Here is an 18,309-nt window from a genome sequence, read left to right on the forward strand (position 1 = left end):
TTCTGCTGCAGAAGGGATCAGAGAATTACGGAATGGTTTGAGTTGGAAGGGACCTTAGAGATCATCTTATTCTTGACCCTGGGGAAGAGAAGGCTTTGGGGTGACCTCATTTTGGCCATCTTGTCCCTGAAGGGAGCCCACAGGAAAGATGGAGAGAGACTCTTGACAAGGGCCTGGAGTGACAGGACAAGGGGGAATGGCTTCACACTGACAGAGAGCAGGTTTAGATTGGATATGAGGAAGAAATGGTTCCCTGTGAGGGTGGGGAGGCCCTGGCACAGGTTGCCCAGAGAAGCTCCCATCTCTGGCAGTGTCCAAGGCCAGGCTGGATGGGGCTCTGAGCAGTGTGGTCTAGTGGAAGGTGTCCCTGTGCATGGCCAGGGGTTGGAACTGATTGGTCTGTAAGGTCCCTTCCAACCCAAACCATTCTGTGATTCTGTGATCTGCCAAGTGTCTGCTGTGGGGTTCAGAGCAGCACCATGATGTAGCCTGGGTATCCAGATGAGAGTGGCCCCCTGCTCCTTGTCTTTCTCAAGTGTTAAAACCGGTCTCTTTTGGTAATTTGTGCTTTTAGTACAGCTTTGGTTGGAAGCAACAGCAGTCATAGGACCAAAGAGCAAAAGCTGCACAGTCTAGAAGCCCTCAGGATTGTTTTACTGCTGGTATTTGCTATTGATAATGATTTTGTGGCAGCCACCTCTAGACTATGCTGGAGACAGGCTTGTCATTAGTTAAAATATTTCTTAATCTCTGATGGAGTTGGCTGAGCTGTCACACACTGTACATAACTGAATTCCTTATTACTGTGCCTGTCATCCATGTTCCTGCAATACCCTTTTTTCTTGCCAAGTCACTGAATGAACAACCCAATTCACTTTGGCATTCAGAGCTCCCCTAATACTATTTCAGTGAAGGAGCAATGTTGGGGTTTTTTTCCTACTGAGTTCTTGCTGAAAGTGAAAGCCCTGAGGCTTTCGTGTGTGGTTCCTCACAGTTGCCCTGACATTCATCAAAGGACACCCATTCCTGGAGTGTAAAAGTATCACATTACTGGTGACATCTCTCCGTCTGCCAGTGGTGCTAGTGAACATCTGCAACAGCACCACTGGGAATACTTCGGGAACAGGAAAGGCTTTAGAAAATAAAATATGTTTCATGGTATTAAAAAAAAAAAAATCCAGTTTATGTGAACAATAAAATAGTTTGCCCCAAATGAAATTTATGAAAATTCACTGCAGGTGAATTTTTTTCACCAGGGTAAAAAAAGTTTGATGGAAAAGTTTTGTGTCTGTAATTCTGAGTCTTATACATCAATATAAATAGCTCAACAAACATTACTTAAATTACCAAATAGATATAATAAAACATAGTCCCATCTACATGAGACAGATAGAAAGGACTGGTTTGGTTTATCACTTCCATCTATTCACACAGATAAATCACTGAACCTTTTTTAGGACTGGGGCACCAAAAATATAGAAATGAAACCTGCTGGTTCACGAGCAATTAGAAAAGTTCAAGAAAGGGTCTTTATAGGAAGCTCTGGGAAAAAAAAAAAAAAAGGTCCGTAAAGTCCACTATAATTGTAAAGTTCACTATAATTGTCTCCCTGAACCTGGGTCAGCAAAAACCCAATATGATACCAAAGGTCAGTCAAACCCTCTTCTAAACTGGATTGCCCTTCTAACCCCCCGACCCCCAAAATTCAAAACCTTCATCCTAAATCACTTTTCCCAAAAATACCTATTTAAATTCTTCCGTAGTTTCCATACATCATAGAAACGCAGTAGGTGTCCGGCAGCACCAGCACATGATGTGTTTCAATGAAAAACTCCCAGCACATGATATGCCTAATTCCTAAAGCTGCTTTGAAAAGCTGATCTTTGGTGCTTTGCCCTTCAGACGGGTTTGTGATGGATCTGGTGACAGACCCAGTGCAATGGTATGAGAAATGGTGCTACCCTCTCTTCTGTTTGGAGTTTGCCCACTGGGAAAAGAAGAGGATGTATCCACACCCCAGATGACCAAGAGAACCCCATCACTTGGCTTTGGGCTGTTTCTTGGAGGGTGGGGATCCAGGGTCCTGGTTCTGCACTGGTACCCCCACATGGCACCCAATCACTGCGGCTCTCTGCATTGCCCTTGGGCAGTCGCTGGGGATCACTTGGTGTCGCTGTCACACCCTATCCAGATATTTCCCTGTCTCATTAAAAACGGTAAATGTGACTCCCCTGGGAACACAGGCTGGATATGAGGGGGTGACTCCAGCTGAGTTTTCCCTGCCTTCCGTGAGTGAGTGAATGAGTGAGTGAGTTAGTGTTCCCACTGTTCTCTGCCCCCTCATTTGGTGGTCTGGACCTATTTGAGCACACAAAAAGCTTGCTGACAGCCCCTTGTGCTGGTCTGAAGGAGTGCTCTGAACAGACTGGTTTCCAGGCATGATCCCACATACTTTTACTGTCTGCAAAGCTGTCGTGGCATGTCCTGAAGAAACCTGCAGAAGAAACGCTGGCCCAGTTCCCACTTGGCCGGGCTGCCGAGCCTGGCAGTAAAGGTCAGTGGTTCACTCCTGGGGGATCCCAGCCCTCTGCATTCGTTTCCGGCCTCTTCCCAGTCCCCTAATCTGATAAAACCGTGTGGGGAGAGGCAAGAGAGGGCGGCGGGGGAGGAGAAGGTGCTGTAACCTCTTACTCTGGCAAAGTTGCGCGACAACCCCACGGTGCCTGCGGCTCGCGGTGCCGTTTTGGTGGCTGCCACCGGGAGATGGAAGAAGAGACATGAAGATCCACCACGGCTGTGGGAGACCCAGCAAGTGATGTACTCACCTGCCTTGTGGAGAAGAAAGCTGAGCGCAGTCTGCAGCTTCTTGTCTCGCTGCCTCTTCCTGCGCCGCGACTGGCTGGGGACAGCCCTGGAGAGAGAGATGCTCGGAGGCAGCTGCGGTGAGTCCGCTCCTCCCTCCTGGCTTTTCCCGACGGTTTGGGGGGGGAAGAAGGGAGGTGGAGTGAGCTGGAATGCGTGTGGATTGTTTGGGGGCATGTAACCATATGAAATCCCTGCTGGTTTGACTCTGAGCCAGCTGATAATCACCGACTAATCTCGGTGCTGGCGGATTCCACCCGGATTACAAGGGCATGTGTCTCTGTGTCAGAATGGGTGTGACGCCTGCTGAGGGTCTCGGGCTTTGTGTCAGAGGAACACCCCAAAGAGGGGTTTGGGACAGACTGCAAGGATGAACTGCAGGAGAGAAATTTGGGAATATGTCTGTCACCAACACGGTGTTGGGCGTGGATGTCACAGTCTGTGAGGAAGAGTCAAAGGAGAAAATGTGCTTTTCTCAATGCCAGCTGGAGAGGAACCTGGGAGGAAGCTGGTCCTGTGTATTTGCTAATGGAGAGAGCTGGATCAGGTAGCACAAGCTGTTGAAACTAACTGCAGAAAAGTGTTTTCTAGGAGAACTTCCAAGTGCCATTGAAAACATCTCCCTGCTAAAGGAAAGAAGGGAAGAGGAGGATCATCATAATATGTATGAGTATTCTACTTTATCTACTACATTACAGAATCTATACCAGATAAAACAAAGTTAGTGTATAAACCAGGGCCTCAGAAAGCCAAATAACCAGCTCTGTTAACAGCTCTGGAACTGCAGCAGTACTGAATGAATCCCTAGCTGCCTTCCAGCACTGGGAATATCCAAGAACACCTGCAGAAGGATGCAGTTATGACACCTGGTGTGTGTCCTCACGTGAATGTTGTGCCCACAGTGCTTTAGGAAAAAATGGCGTGTGACTGATTTCCCAGTGGTGCTGGCAGTTCCCTCCTGGCTCTGGCAGACCAAAGCTGCTCAGAGCATTTTTTAGAGGTGAAACCTCCACGAAATATCAAAACCTGGAAATGAAATAATAAATTAGTTAAATTTATAAATGAATAAAATCTGGAAGTTAAATAGCTAATCATTGCAGGGCAGGGTTCTCTTTCTTCCTTTTTTAAAGGGGCCTTTAATCCTGGTCTAAAAGTTAAATTTTTAGAAAGCAAACTATTGTCTTTTCATTAGCTGTAGTCCTGAGGCTTTGTCTAAGGAGCCTTCTCGTTCTAGATTCAGTTGAGTTAATTTCTTTCCAGAACCTGGGATGGCTTCAACTTGGCAGAAAACTCCAGGAATTCTACAACTGGAGAAAGTGGAGGTAGGTAGAGATGCTGTCTAAAACGGGAATTTCTGCATAAACAGGTTGATCATGAAAACCAAACCTAGGAGGAATGCAATCCTTCTACTAGCCCACATTTTCTTCACTAGGCAGATTTCCACTTTTCTTTCTGTACAATCACAAACTTCCCTTAAGTCTTGAAACATATCCCAGGGACCCTCCCACTGGATCACAGCAAGGAATAAAAGGATGGGGGATTTCCCAGTGGGCTCTGACAGGACCAGGAGCAATAAATGCTTGGGGTTGCCTGTTAAGTCTGGAATACTAAAGGAAGTGAATTTTTTTAAATGCATATTCATGTGTCATGGGAAAGCTTAGCTGACCAAAGAGTTAATACTTTGGGGTTTAAACTCTTTGTGATGCTGGTAAAACCTATTATCAAATGAAATATTGGCAGCACCCACTCCTCAGTGCTTGAGATTTGACACTTTGCAGTGAGGAGACATCAGATCTTCAGTAGTTAGAGGTTCAATTTGGTCCCAAAGGTCTCTGTTGTATCTCTGGATGTAAAGAAAAGCCACAAAATGCCATGAAGGTAGAACAGCAGGCCTGCATGGTGGCTTTGGCAGGAGGAGGACATGGGGCATAATGCTCAGACTGTAAATGTTTCAGGACTTGAATTTCACAAGAGAGTGTAAATTGGGATTCAGGACTTCTGATAAACTGTTAAATCCAGAAATGGAATATCAAAGAGCTCCTGACACAGCCCAAAGTAGCCATAGTAAAGAACTGAACGGTTTAGAAGGGATGGGGATTAACAGAGATGTCCAGACTGGTGTGGCATTTATAAAAAAACTGAGGGAGTTTGGCAGAGCAGTGATCACATGGGGAACAGGAAAGGAAAGCATGAATGGCACCTGGGACGTTTTTGCTGATATAACATATCCTGGGTGATAGAGCAGGATTAGGAGGAGGTGGCATGGCAGAAAATCTGTTGAGTTTCCCTTTGTTGTAGGACTGAAGAGCTGTTCCAGCAGAGGTAAGTGTTTTGGCATTTCCCAGTGAATTCATGCTTTTTAAGAGAGTCCGCTCTCTGAGCAGGTATAAAAGTGAAGGAGTGGAGAATTTCAGATGTCCTGAGGATTGTGAGGAAGTAACACCGGTGATTGAAACACTTTTATTGTTTAGCTGTAAGGATTTACACTCCTGAAGAGCCACTGTTGCTTTGGCTGCTCCTGTGCCTCCCTGCACAGTGTCTGGGATCGCTCCTTTTGCCCAGGGAGGGCTCCACCTCATCCCAGGAACGATCTGCCTTCCAGCACTGCAGTCCATACCCAAAAATTGTGCTAAAACCTTTGTGCTGAAGCCTTTTGGCTGAGTCACAGCAGAAGGACTGTGGTGCAGCTTTGCAAAGACACAGAGACACCAATTTTCTTTCTGCCACGGAGGGCGCTGAAGGGAAGTAATTAAACATAATTAAATATATCCACCCTGCAGTGTGTGGCGGTGCCAGCTGTGGCTGTGTGTTTTGCTTCCCAGGTCCAAGGACAGACCTGTGGCCACTGGTCTACTCCCCACTTCCACCTCTCTGTGGTGGCACTGGGGCCCTCCTACATGCAGCAGCAGAGGCGGCTGGAGCTGCGGGCTCTGCTGGTCGCCTACAGCCTGGCTGTGGTGGCACTATCCAGCTACATGTTCTACGAGGTGAGGAGGCAGGATTGGCTCCTAGGTAAGCACCTGGGAAGGGTTTGAATTCCGGAGCCTCCAGATTCCAGGTTTGGAACAGCTTTTGCTGATGGACTCTGCTGAAGGGAGTGGGAGCTGGCTTGGACATGTCCCGTGTTTTGCCACAAGAGGAGCACTATTGCCCTGCTGTACTTTATTTCCTCCCATTTCTCAATCCTCCTGCCATTCATGAAATTAACACGGGATTTCATTCATCCTGAATGGATGAATTGCAAGCTGAGATCTCCACATTAGGCACGGAGTGTGTGGAGGATGTGGAACGGCCTCATTTTCTTCGAGTCTGGCTAGTGATGGATCCATCTCTGAGGATGAGAACCACTGATCTAGTGGAAGGTGTCCCTCCCCAAGGCAGGGGGGTGGGACTAGATGATCTTTAAAGTCCCTTCCAACCCCTTAACATTCTATGATTTTCCAAAGCTGGCAGTTCTCTCCAGGAGTGCCAAGCACTCTCTATCTTCCCGCTGCTGAGAGTGTAAAGAATGGTTTTTCTTCTGCTTGTTTTTAATGCATAAGCCTTTCCACAAGCCTGCCCCCCTAGTTTATGTAGGCCACTGAAAACTCTGAGAGGGAACATGGCCAAATAGGTTTCAAAAACATTCTGGTGTCAACAAATATGCCATTTTAGTTTGTATCACAAGCATTACATTAACATGAATTGCTTTTGTTTTGTTTTGTTCTGTTTTGTTTTTAACAAATGCTGCTCCATCTGAGGACAGGTGTGAAAATTGCTTTTCTGTGCTTGGTTGTTCAGTGTACTGGTTACTTGGTCCAGTTTTTGGCTTTCCAATGAACAGGCAAATGCAACCAGCCAAAACAGAACAGCCTCAGATCTTTGCAAAGGAGAACAGTGTCTTCTCAGAGAGACTTAGAAGCCAAGAATTCACTATTCCTGCTGAAGTAGTTTTGAGCCCTCCAGTGTTTACACAAAGAGTTACAAATCTTCCCAGGCCAAATCTGCCTTTTGAGATTGCAACCAGGATGTGAAGTACTTTGTTTTAGGTTTTTACTATTTGTTCATGGATTTTCTGTCAGTGACTATTAGACTGAGACCCTACTACCTCAGCATTAATGTGCCCATCTTTTTTGGAACAGATGGCATTGAACAGAAAATTGATTTCTATTTGCTTTTTGTTTGTTTCAGGTTCTGGTCATTCAGTCTTGGCCAGCTACAGGTACCTGTGCCAGGCAGTGGATCACATCTGGAGTGAGCTGGGAATGAGGGTACAGTTCTGGAAAAAGCGTGCCTTAGGCCCTGCTCTCCCATGCCTATGCAGATTCTTTTGCTCATAAATAGCAATTTGCATGGCTAAGAAGGCTTTGACTCCAGTTTGTTGTTGCCTGTAAATCTGTTCCACTAAAGTGTCTGCTTCAACAGTTGTTGCATTTTGCTTTAGTTCTCTAAAATTAATCATCTCAGTCAACGCAGCCATCTAAGTTTGCTCTTTGATCACTGCAGAGAAGGTGATTTTACCAGCTGAAGTATCAATATTGCAAACTACCTCTGAAATAGATGTGATTCTTTGCATGCATTATAAGGATTCTGATCGATTCCAACAAGAAAACCAATTTTTATATCCTCTGCTTTGCATGACAGAAATCTTCCCCAACACTTCTTTTAGCAGAGGAGTTTAGCTAAAACTATTCCTTGCTCATCACAGGGGGTTTGAGTCCCACCAGCTTCAGCTTTCCAAAAATGCTGCATGAGTTTTTTCTGTTTGAATTTGGAGTTACAATATCTTGCTTTGAACAGATGCAAGCGTCATATTATCTTTTCAGTTTTTCAGCCACTTGCCGTCTGGAAGAAAAAAAACAAAACAGAAAAACGAAAAGAACCCCTTAATTTCCCCCCCTTGCTGCAGACCCCGGGTGGGCAGGGATACAGGGCGTGGTTGGAAATGTGCTGGTTTTGGGTAAAACCAGCGCCGTGCCCTGCGCTGCCCAGCAGATGGCAAGAGTGTGTTGGTGGTTCTCCTCCAAAGCCGTCCAGCTCCTGGATGCCGTAAGGAGGGCGCAGCTCCTCAGCGGCACCGGGGCTGGAAACAGATATTTCCTTGTCAGAAAGGGGCAGCGTGCCGAAACTGATGTCCTGGACTGATCCTGTATTGATTCGCTGCCTGTGTCCATCCCGGTGGCTACGCACATTCCCTCCCCAACAGCCTTCCTGAGGCTGGGTACAGTGCTAGGGGAGAGGCTTTAACCTGCCTACTGCCAGGTGGGCTCCCAAAATTGTAGCTGCTGGTGCCACACAGGTTCTGCCATTGCCTGGCTGGCTGATTAACAGTGGTCAGTGGGGCAGGAAAGGGGCTGCAAGGGGACAAGTCCTGACATCTCTGCTGCCACAGTTATCCCGGAACTGTGCACTAAAGCTTTGTGTCCCGTGGGGAATTGAAAGCCCACCTCTTTAGAGCTTGTCTTCAGGTCTCCTCCTGCACGATGAATGAGCTAAATGACTGGACAAGGTCTCTGCTTGGCCAGCAGGAGAAAGCTGTGTCCTAGCCTAAAACTTCACAGCCCTTTGGGGTGTAAGTTGACAACACACTGAAATGTGAATAAACATGTGGATCCTTCCTAGGCTGTTGCCAGTGGTTTGGCCAATCCCCTGTCTGTTTGCATCAGCAACAAAATCAGCTTTTTGCCAGTCCTGAGTGCCTGAAAAGCAGATTCACTTTTTGGTGTGTGTGTGTATGCATGTGCATGGTGAAATACAGTGACCTGACATGTATTCATCTGGCAAAACCATTCTCTTTGCTAATGCAAATTCCAGGAGGGTTTGGCCATTCAACAGTGGCTTTTCTGTGGGTTACTGTCTGGTAGCAGTAAACATACAACCTATGTGCTGAAAAGGACCAGACCCAAGCAGCTGTGAATTGTATGGAAGCTCAGTCAGAGTCTCACATGTGTCCTCTTTGGACTTTGGGACCTCAATCCAGACATAAAAATATTTGGGGCTTTGTGGAAGAAATTCTGTCTTCCAGTTCCTCCTGTAAGTTCTGTTGCATCTACTGAGTTTCACCAGTTTTTATCAACAGCAGAGGAAATGGGTTTGGGAGATTTGCACTCATCATTAGCTATTTTTATAACTTTATACTGTGAAATTTTTGTCCAAACACATCGACTCAAGGTTCTCCTCTGCCTGGCTTCTTTCAGGTTTTAATTCTGGGCAAGAAACAAGAGCAGGTGACTTTTCTGCACGTGTACCATCATGGCTCTATGCTCTTCAGCTGGTGGTCAGGGGTCAAATACGTACCTGGAGGACAAGGTATGCTTGTAAGAAATGCTGCTGAAAGAAAACCTTGTGTTTCAGGGCTTTTTTGGGCTGTGGAGGTAGCATCAGCAGATGGGCTGACTGGCAGGTAGGAAGCTCACCTGCTTCCAGAGGTGTGAAAAACATGTGCATTTCAGCTGATCCCATCTGCTCAGCTCTTGGGGCTGTTCAGGCTGCCATGTTCACTGCAATGAGAGTGCTCCAACAGAGTGGGTCCAAACAGAAAAAAATAACATCCCACAGGAGGTCTGTGTATATCTCCTCCCAGAGCAGTGCTCCCTCACTCCCCAGGCAGAGGCCCTGGGACAGCAGCCCAGGTCCTGGCTCCCTGTTTCCTGCTCTGGCTGTGCCCCTGTCTGGGCTGTATCCAGACCACTGCCCCCTTTTGCTCAACTGGAAGAGAAACATCTGAGTACCAAGCCACACTAGGTAGGCCCTATACAAGATGCTGGAGCATTCTTTTTTTGGAAGTCATTTTGGCTACATGAGCCTGACACCAGAATGGTATGAAATGCTTTGGTCAGAAGATCAAAAAGTTTCTCCTCTGCCTTTGAAGCTCTTCTCTGTCTCTGAACACTTGGTATGGGATGGGTATATTGTGGATGCCCAACCCTGGAAGTGTTCAAGGCCAGATTGGATGGGGCTTTGGGCAATTCCAGCAGGACATGGGCCCTGGGAGTTGGAGCTAATTGCCTTTAAGGTCCCTTCCAACCCAAACCCATATGCTGAAGGAAGGGAGAAGCTGATGTGCTTCCACAGCAGAGCCCAGATGGAATGTTCATGCACAGGGGTAGATGTGATGTGTTTTGGAAGCATCATCATAGTGGCTGTGAGCCCTTCACAGGCTTAGCCTGGAATGGGTCATGTGTCTTGTTCACCCTCACCTCTTCACTCCTCAGCCTTCTTTACTGGGATGCTGAACTCCTTTGTCCACATCTTCATGTATGACCACTACGCCCTGGCCAGCCTTGGACCGCGGAAGCGCCAGCACGTGTGGTGGAAGGATTACCTGACCATCCTGCAGCTGGTAATTAGCTCCAAGTGTTCATCCCTGCCCTCCCATGGGTCAGGTGTGATGGCCCCTGCTGTCTGTCACCTCACTGGCTCAGCCTCTGCTTGCTGCCCACAGACAGCAGCACATCCCTAGGTGCCCTCCTGTGCCACTCTCAGAGGTGAAGCCACTGGTGACCTGCTCCAAATGTTGCTTTCACAAGACTTATCAAGAGGCCTTCAGTGACCATACCAAACCAATTATCCACAGCTTTGTTGTGGGAAGGGGAGAGAAAACTTAGCGATTGGATTCCTCCTTTCTGTGTTGTCTATGGCAGCAGACTGGGGAGCCTTCATTCAGTTCCTTCTGAAAGGAAGAATGTCTCTAACTGTAGGCAAACAGGCAAGTTGAAGAGGAATTTGTGAGTTTTACTCTTTCTCTAGAAAATCCCTTTGGATTTTCTTTCCCTCATCTCTGACAAAGTTACAGATCCTGAAAACCCTGTGTTTTTTCAAAGATACAGCATAATGCAATGATCCAGACAAGGACAATGGGTGTAGGAAAGTTTTCTTCCCTCAAAGAGAGGCTTTGCAAACCAAAAGTATGCAGTTACAAGGGAAGAGGAAGAGGATATGTGTAAAGCAGTGGTGCAGTGAAGGCTGCTCCAGAATTCTCACTTAGCCTGTGTGGCAAAGTAGAACAAGAAAGCATTGCATGGAATAAAAGGGTATTTGTAATGCAAATTATAGCACAGGAAAAAAAAATTAACAGCTTTTTGGTAGGTAGAACTCATTGCTTTGGTGATTTAGTAAAATACAAAAAAAAAGGACTAATGTTTAATGTTTAAATGAATAAAGGTCGTATCTGTAGTTCCTCCCTGCAAGCTAAAATACAAATCAAATTAATTCTGGGTATAATAACCTGATTACCACTGAGGAAGAGGAATCTCCCACCTTCAGTTTCCATATTCCAACATCTCAGTTACTGCACTGTGGCAGAGAAATGGGTGAAGGGCAGGAGAAGCTGGATTTGTTCAACCTCCAGGTTCGATGGGCATCTTTCCTGGTGGGAAAACACTGCTAGGCTTGAAAAGCAGGTTCTCAGGGATGTCAGGAGAGGCAAGCAGGTCATCCTCTGGATTGAGAACACTGCTAGGATGTTGTGAGATTTGTGATGGTCTCAGTGGCCAGCTGAGGTGTATCTCATGTAGGTTCCCTAATCTGGCTGCTTCTTTTTTCCACCTCTTCCAGTGCCAGTTTGTGGCCATTGCTGCTCATTCTTCCTACAACCTCTTCACAGAGTGCCTGTACCCTGATGGCTTCAACACCACAGTTTTCCTCTACATCCTGGCTCTCTTCCTACACTTCTACTATTGGACCTGCGTTAGGGGAAAGCAGGAAAAGCTGACTTAAAGGAAATCAAAGAGGACAGTGAGCACAGTCTGATGAACATGCACATTATCTGCTGCTTGTGGCGTGGTTTCAGGAAGAAAATGTATTTGGGGAGTGTGTGTGAGGATCATGTCTTGCCTTCAAATATGCCAGGTTAGGGAGAAGAAAGGAATGATGTAAACTCAGGGGTTAAGGAACTGAGGAGCACAATTAAGATGAGGCCAAGCTAAGCCAAATCATCACCAGCATAGGAGGCTTTGGGACATTTACAAGATAAGGTCTTTTTCCCTTCCATCTTTAACTCAGTGTCCAAGGTCTAGCAGGCAGCTACAACTCCTTGCCTCCTTTCTTAGGCTATTCAGGGCTTCTTTGCATCCCTAATACTATCTCAGCTTGGTGTTGCAGATCAGGCAGGGTCGTGTGCCTCCAGCCTGGAAATCAATGTCCAGATAGCAGCAGCAGCAGCCAGGAATCCACAGGGACTGCAGGATGCACTCACCTGTACACTGCATCCCACCCTGTCCTGCTAAGGAAGCTCCTACTAGGACTGGGGTGGTCCTGATGGATTAACTTCATATCAGTATAAGCAGGAAGGAAATTGGGCTTTATGTTGTCTGGCTGGACAGGTGTCTTCACTGTTCTGAAGCTAAAGAAGGCATTATTATTTCATCCTAATAAGAAACTAGTGCAGTGAGAGTTACCATGTCCCATTTTCTGGAATGCTTGTTTGCCCTTGGTTGCTCTCATAACAATAGAGGATTTTAATGCATGAAGATACTTGGTATTGCTCCTTACAGATGCCACAATTGAACTAAAAAGAATACATTAATGTTCCCTATTCGTAACTTTTTTCCTCCAATTTGTTTTTATTTTTAATACTGCTATTTTAAAATTTTGCTTCTCATCAAACATAAAGAATTTAACAACACCATAAGCAACCACCTCCACTTCCTATTTGTATAAAAATTAATACAAAATTTATAAAATCAATTCATTGGCTAGTGCAAAGCTGCATAGCTCCATTGACTTTAACACATCACTAGTTGGCTTCTCTTTTTGCTCCTAAATCAACGACAGCAAGAACTTGGCACTTATATTCACCTGCAGATTGTTAAATACTGTTAAAGTTTTGATGTTGTAGTGCTTTGAAAATCCTAATTAAACTACAAAGTGGTAATTATTGATTGAATTCTGCTCAGTTGATTAAAACACTACATCTGAATGTATTAGAGAGTAGTGGTATTTTGTGAAACACAAAGGTGTTGAAGGAGAATTAGTGACATGATGCATTGCCAAACCAAATCCACCTCAAATGTAAAGAAGTCCAACTCCACTGGGAATGCCCAGAGGACTAGAGCTGGCCTGAACCTAGCAGATGGATGTACCCCAAAATACCCTGTGTGCCCCACACCAATCTGGAGTTGAGCGGCTACAAAAAATAAATTCAACTTGTTCCTCACTGCTCTATGTTCGTATCCCAGACCTTTTCCTCAGCCCCTCCACACACATATGGAAGATAAAACAATATTCTGCTGTTCCTTGCCCTCCTCCTCTTCACACACATCCACAAAGGACTTGTTTACACTGTCACAAGGGCACATCATAAATGTCCTTCCTTTGATCCGAGCAGTCTCTCTTCTGATTGTCACTGGTGAGTATGAGAATCACTGCATCTGTGCTAGTTGGTTTTCTTCCTGTCAAGTATTTTCTGGGCTAATTAATAAATAAATAGTGACCCTTTTGCATACTGGAATTCTACATTTGTCAGAATTTTAACTAGCAGATCCCTGGGTGAGTCCTTCATTCCTCCCTTAGTTTGGAAAGACAGGAAAACAGGATCTGCTGTGTGTCTAACATACTGTATTCATGTGGAGGGTTTCCCCTGGGGCCTCTCCAGAGATGAAGATTCAGTGCATGTAAAGCTGTTTCATTACTCCTGTCCACTTAATGATTCATTTAGGGCCCTCTCCTGCTTAAACCATCAGTACATTTGGCCCTCTAGTTTCATGGTAGAGCATTTCCTGCAGCTGGCTAAATTATCTGTGCTCACAAAGCAATCTAATGCTCTTTTTCCTATACATGAGTAGGTTTCAACCTCAGTTTCTCCTCACTTTAATGTTTTCAGAATGTAGTTACTAAGTTCATTCATAATTTTATATCAGACTAAGCATCATGTATTTTGATTTTCTTTGATTCATGACTGCTTAAAAATTAGAAATGAGCACGAAATCTGAATGAGATTACTCAATGCTTTTCCACTCTTAAAATAGATGAATTTGTAAACACGCCATTTAGCTTTTTTTAAGGCAGCCTATGCAGCTTAATTCGTGTCTGTGTGTGACAGAGCAATGGATTCTGGAGTGTCACTGGCCACACAGGTGGTAACAAAACCTGAAGGTACAAATCTGTCACCTGACAGCTTGAAGTGACTGATCACCTAAATCAAACACTTCTGTCACCATTTGTTCTAGACACGAACCTTTGATTTATTCCTGTCCCTCTTCCTCACAGCCTGAGTGAGTGGCCTGATCCTGAATGAGTAAGAGCTTTTTGTTGGTGAGACTTCAGTGGCATAGGATGAAGTATTTTCAGTTGACTGATAAGGAGGGATTAAGTTTGCCCAGAAACACCACGCTTTCCACACAGGAACAGACACTGGCATGGAGCACAGCTGTTACGGAAGCATTGATGGAAGCACAATTCACGTGTGAGGGTATTCGCACTGGCAGTGAGGATAAAACTGCAGGGGTATAGCTCAGTGGCTCTGTAGGTTGCTCCTTCAGATTCCACGTGCTTATCTTCATTCTCCTGCTTTAAAATTGGGTTATCCCAGTTGGAACTGTCCACCTGGGCCACCCTATTGTGACAAAACCTTGAGAGCACAGGTACATGCTCCTGGAATTTAACAGAGAATAAAGGCACCGAATGGGATTTCCCCTCTAGAGATCAAGTCCCTGGAGTTAAAGATTACACCACAGCAAAGCACTGGAAGTGAGAATGGGGGAAAATTATAAATTGCAAGCTTGGATGGCTCATGCTGCCTGGTAGAGTCCAAAGCTTTGAGGATGACTTGAAAATATCCTGTGGCAGCTGGATTTGTGAAAAACCTCTGGGCAAATGCTGATTCCACCAATATCAGTGACAAAGGCTGCAGATTCCTCTGGAAGGAGGCTGCCACAGCTGTGTGGAAAACAACACGCTCGGCTCCACAGCCCTGTTTGCTGGGAGCAGGCTGGAATGTTATTCAATCTTAACAGATGACCTTTAAGGGCACGGTGGTGTGTAAGTCCCCCCTTATAACATGTGGGTCATTAGACGTTCTCAGAGCAGTTTACATGAACAAGATGTAAAGCGCAGTGTAAGTAGGCTGGTGAAATGAATAAGCTTGATATCTGGTAGTGCTCAGCATCTTTCCTGCTGTTCCAGTCAATGTAAATTATGGATGTTCTGATCAAATTACTTTTGAATTAACCAGACCATTTACTCAGTGCTTACTTTCTCTCTGAAGATAAATGAGAGGGATTCTCATTTTAATCAAAACAAAATACAGAAAAGAAAATCAATTACTATTTAATTGTTTTTCCATCCCTGTGTGATGGAAACTTTCCAGAGGAACTTGGGCTTAAAATTGCAAAGCAATATAAAATGCAGGGACATGGTTGCGTTTTAGCTATTGGATTTTTTTATATACTATCAGAAAATATGGCTCTGTGTGTGGGTTGTTTTTTTTTTTTTTAAAGGCAAAAGAATTACTCTAAACAATTAAACAAGCAAAAGCAGAATACAGTAGATTGCTTTACTCGAAAAATAAAAATCTGTTGATACAGATGTAAACTACCTACAAGTCAAACATTTAAAAAGATCAGCCAGCCCTATATATAGAACAGTGTGAATGTGCTGAATTCATTAATGAATAGCTTCGTGGATTAGGGCTTGATAGATGGAGTGCTCACATCCAGATGTTTACTGTGATTTGTCAATGGCCTTGTACTTAATCCTCTTGGACAGGAAATATGAGTCTTTCCTCTGGGGTCTCCCCTGGGGACTGTGGCAGTCTCTCTCTCTGGCCTGAATCATCTCAACATGGGATCAGGCTGCTGAGGAATTAACCAAGTGGCTGAGGGATAGATTTGCCTTTAACCCCTTCGGTTTCCTCTCACCTTCAGATGATTTCCTCACCATCTGCCACAACCTCGCTATTATTTAGTCAACACATGGAGAAGGAAAAAAAGGAGTCACCCGTGTCACCCTGGGGTCCCTGTACCCACAAAATGTGCTGAGGGAGACACATGGAGTCCCATCAGTGCTGAGAAGGAGGGCTGTGGGCAGCCTCAAGAGCTTGGTGTGCCTCTCTTCACCTCTCAGCACTGTGTTTTTATTTTTGGGATGCTGCAACTCCCTGTCAGTGACAGGGATGGCCCAGGAGGGCATATTTGTGAGAAGACTGGATGTCCCCAGGGTGTCCTTGGTCAGGGTACCAGAGGGTGTAGTGTGTGCATGAGTGTGTTTGGGTGTGGGTAGGTGAATGCAGCCCCTGCAGACCATCCCCACGGCTCATTTCTCAATATGTGGGACCTCTCCATGGGATGGGTCTTTCATTTCGCTGTGGGACACTGAAGGACAGCTCCCAGCAGCCACACCTGGCTATGGAATGGCACAGTGGGAGCTGGAGGGGCAGTGGGAGCAGCAGTGAAGGCTAGGTTTTGTTGTGGATGTGCTGGAGTGTAAGGGACTGATTTTCTGTGCTCAGGGTAGAAAATACTTCTGGCTAAATCACAAGTATGGGGACAAATAAATTCTTTTCAGGGAGTGCCTGGTTAAAACATCAGTACCGCATCTCAGCACTGTTCTTCCCTAGTCTGCATGTCATCCTTTCTCTCCAGTACCTTGGCTTTCTGCTGCTCTTCAAGAGAGTGTTCAGGGTCTTTACACTGAGCTGAAAAAACAAAGGCTATTAAATAAAAATTGTCCTTCAAAATTCCCTGCTTGGAGTGGATGTTCCTTCCCCTTTCATGTCATCCTCCCACTTTCTCTTGTCCCTTTTCTCTGCTCTTCTTTTGTATGCATGCATACAGACACCATAATAGATTTCTCAGACCTTTTCAAGCTGCAAAGAAAGTAGTTACAAGTTATTCAAATGCTGTACAAGCAGCTGCATTTTTCTGATCTATCAATTAATAATGTACATTTTCTTCATAGGGTTTTCTGCAAGGTTTCATCCAGGTGAATTTGGGCAAGTCTTTCTTTTTCTTTGTACTTCAGCATAATCCCATCTGCCTTCAAAATCAGGACGCAAACACCGCAGCTTGATACTTAGAAAAGGCTAGAAACTTGAACTTAAATTCAGCATGGTTCCTCCCAGGCATTCCCTGTTACTGATGAAGGAATGGCAGAATGGATACAACCATCTGAGGGGCAGCAAGTTACTTCTGCTCTGTACACTTTATTCTGCTCTGTGTGGTGCCCACCACCACAGATGTCTGAGGATGTTTACTCCTGAAATAAATGGTTATTCCTGAGGCAATGTTTCGAGGGAGAATGCCTTGCATTACAGGAGCTGACAGAGTTGGAAAACCAGAACAGTTTTTGAGTGTGCAATCCCTTCTCTGGTTGTAATCCCTCATGTGCATTGGGAGCAGATCAGCCACTCCTTGTTGGGGTGCACAGGTGTGTGTGTGTGTGGTGTGTCTGTATTTGTTGTGGGTTTTGCTAGTCCCGAAGGGTGTTATCCTACATTTTGCAGGTTTAATATGTTATTCCATTAAATAACTGTAAATCAAAGGGCCGTTATTTTCAAAGAAGAACTTATTTTCCAGATAATTTTGCTTCTACAAATTACTTGTGTGAGTAAAGCGGTCCTTTACTTCACTGTCATGGTGGCGAAACAGGTTGGCACTTCTGTGCTCAGTTCTTGGAGATAAAATGCAAGCCACCACTTACAGAAACCGCTTAATACAATTATGGTTTTCTATTTTGGCACTGCTTTTAATATCTTTGGGCATATTTCATACACAGGGGTAATGTTTTAAATTTAGGGAAACCCACTAGTCACAGTGAATCTAGATTAAATGTTTGATGGAGCTATGAGTAGTAACATAAGGATTTAGGAAAAAATGTCACTGCAGCGATGCCAACTGGAAGGCAAAATGGTCACACTCAATTTTGTTAGAAAACCAGAAACTCTACAAGACTGGAGTGGTATATATACCTACAGGTTCTAATCCTATAGTATTCATATACATATTTAGTGTCTTCCCCTGCAGACCTTGAATAGAATGGATGAGTTTATGGCTTGAATATAGGAAGTAAGATCTTAGCATAGATTGTATTACTGAACTGTAATTGAAGTAATTGTGTAAAGCTGCTTGCTTCTCTCTAATAAAACGTGCATGTACTGAAATGTTTCAGCCTTGGATGTGGGTTTAAGAATGCATCAACGGGAAAGTGTTTGCAAATGCTAACATGAAAGTAGCATGGTAGAAATGTCGTTTGCTGGCTTGGGAAGCACCTTCTTCTTGGGAGCTAATTCAGCGAGAAACTCGAGGGAGCAGGAGCGGGGAGAGCAAACGCAACGGAAGAAAAAAAAAAAAAAACCAAACCAATCCATCCCTTCCTTTGTTCTTATTCCGCTGGGGAATGGGGAGGGGAAGACACACGCCAAGAGGCACCAGGAATCCCCGGGGCTTTCAGTTCTGATTTTCATTAGAGGTGAGCGGGGGTTTGCAGCCAGAGCGCTCGCTGCGTGCAATCCCTTTAGCGAGCAAATCCACG

At 45.1% G+C, this 18,309-nt stretch overlaps 1 protein-coding gene and 1 long non-coding RNA gene across 6 annotated transcripts in view; one reads left to right on the forward strand and one right to left on the reverse strand.

Annotated features, from left to right (window-relative positions):
* Positions 1-2,909, reverse strand: part of LOC109146122 — a 27,321-nt gene extending 24,412 nt beyond the window's left edge. For both annotated transcript variants that reach the window (XR_002047938.2, XR_005604418.1), the window contains exon 1: positions 2,826-2,909. This is a non-coding gene — a long non-coding RNA (uncharacterized LOC109146122). The remainder of the gene's footprint in view (positions 1-2,825) is intronic.
* LOC104696121 (elongation of very long chain fatty acids protein 4-like) lies at positions 302-17,938 on the forward strand. Of its 4 annotated transcripts, none has more exons than XM_019292481.3 (8): positions 302-2,942; positions 3,454-3,526; positions 4,123-4,184; positions 5,685-5,849; positions 7,033-7,112; positions 9,039-9,150; positions 10,056-10,183; positions 16,738-17,938. In XM_019292481.3, the coding sequence occupies exons 1-8, from the start codon at positions 2,816-2,818 to the stop codon at positions 16,846-16,848; spliced, it is 858 nt and encodes a 285-aa protein (XP_019148026.1). In that variant the 5' UTR covers positions 302-2,815; the 3' UTR covers positions 16,849-17,938. The 4 variants fall into 4 exon arrangements, with proteins under 4 accessions (XP_019148026.1, XP_019148025.1, XP_019148027.1 ...); XM_019292480.3 differs by lacking the exon at positions 16,738-17,938 and adding an exon at positions 11,398-13,291; XM_019292482.3 differs by lacking the exon at positions 16,738-17,938 and adding an exon at positions 10,286-11,390.
* The last annotated feature ends 371 nt before the right edge of the window (positions 17,939-18,309 follow it).

This window comes from Corvus cornix, chromosome 1A (assembly GCF_000738735.6).
Source record: "Corvus cornix cornix isolate S_Up_H32 chromosome 1A, ASM73873v5, whole genome shotgun sequence".
NCBI classification, from domain to species: domain Eukaryota; kingdom Metazoa; phylum Chordata; class Aves; order Passeriformes; family Corvidae; genus Corvus; species Corvus cornix.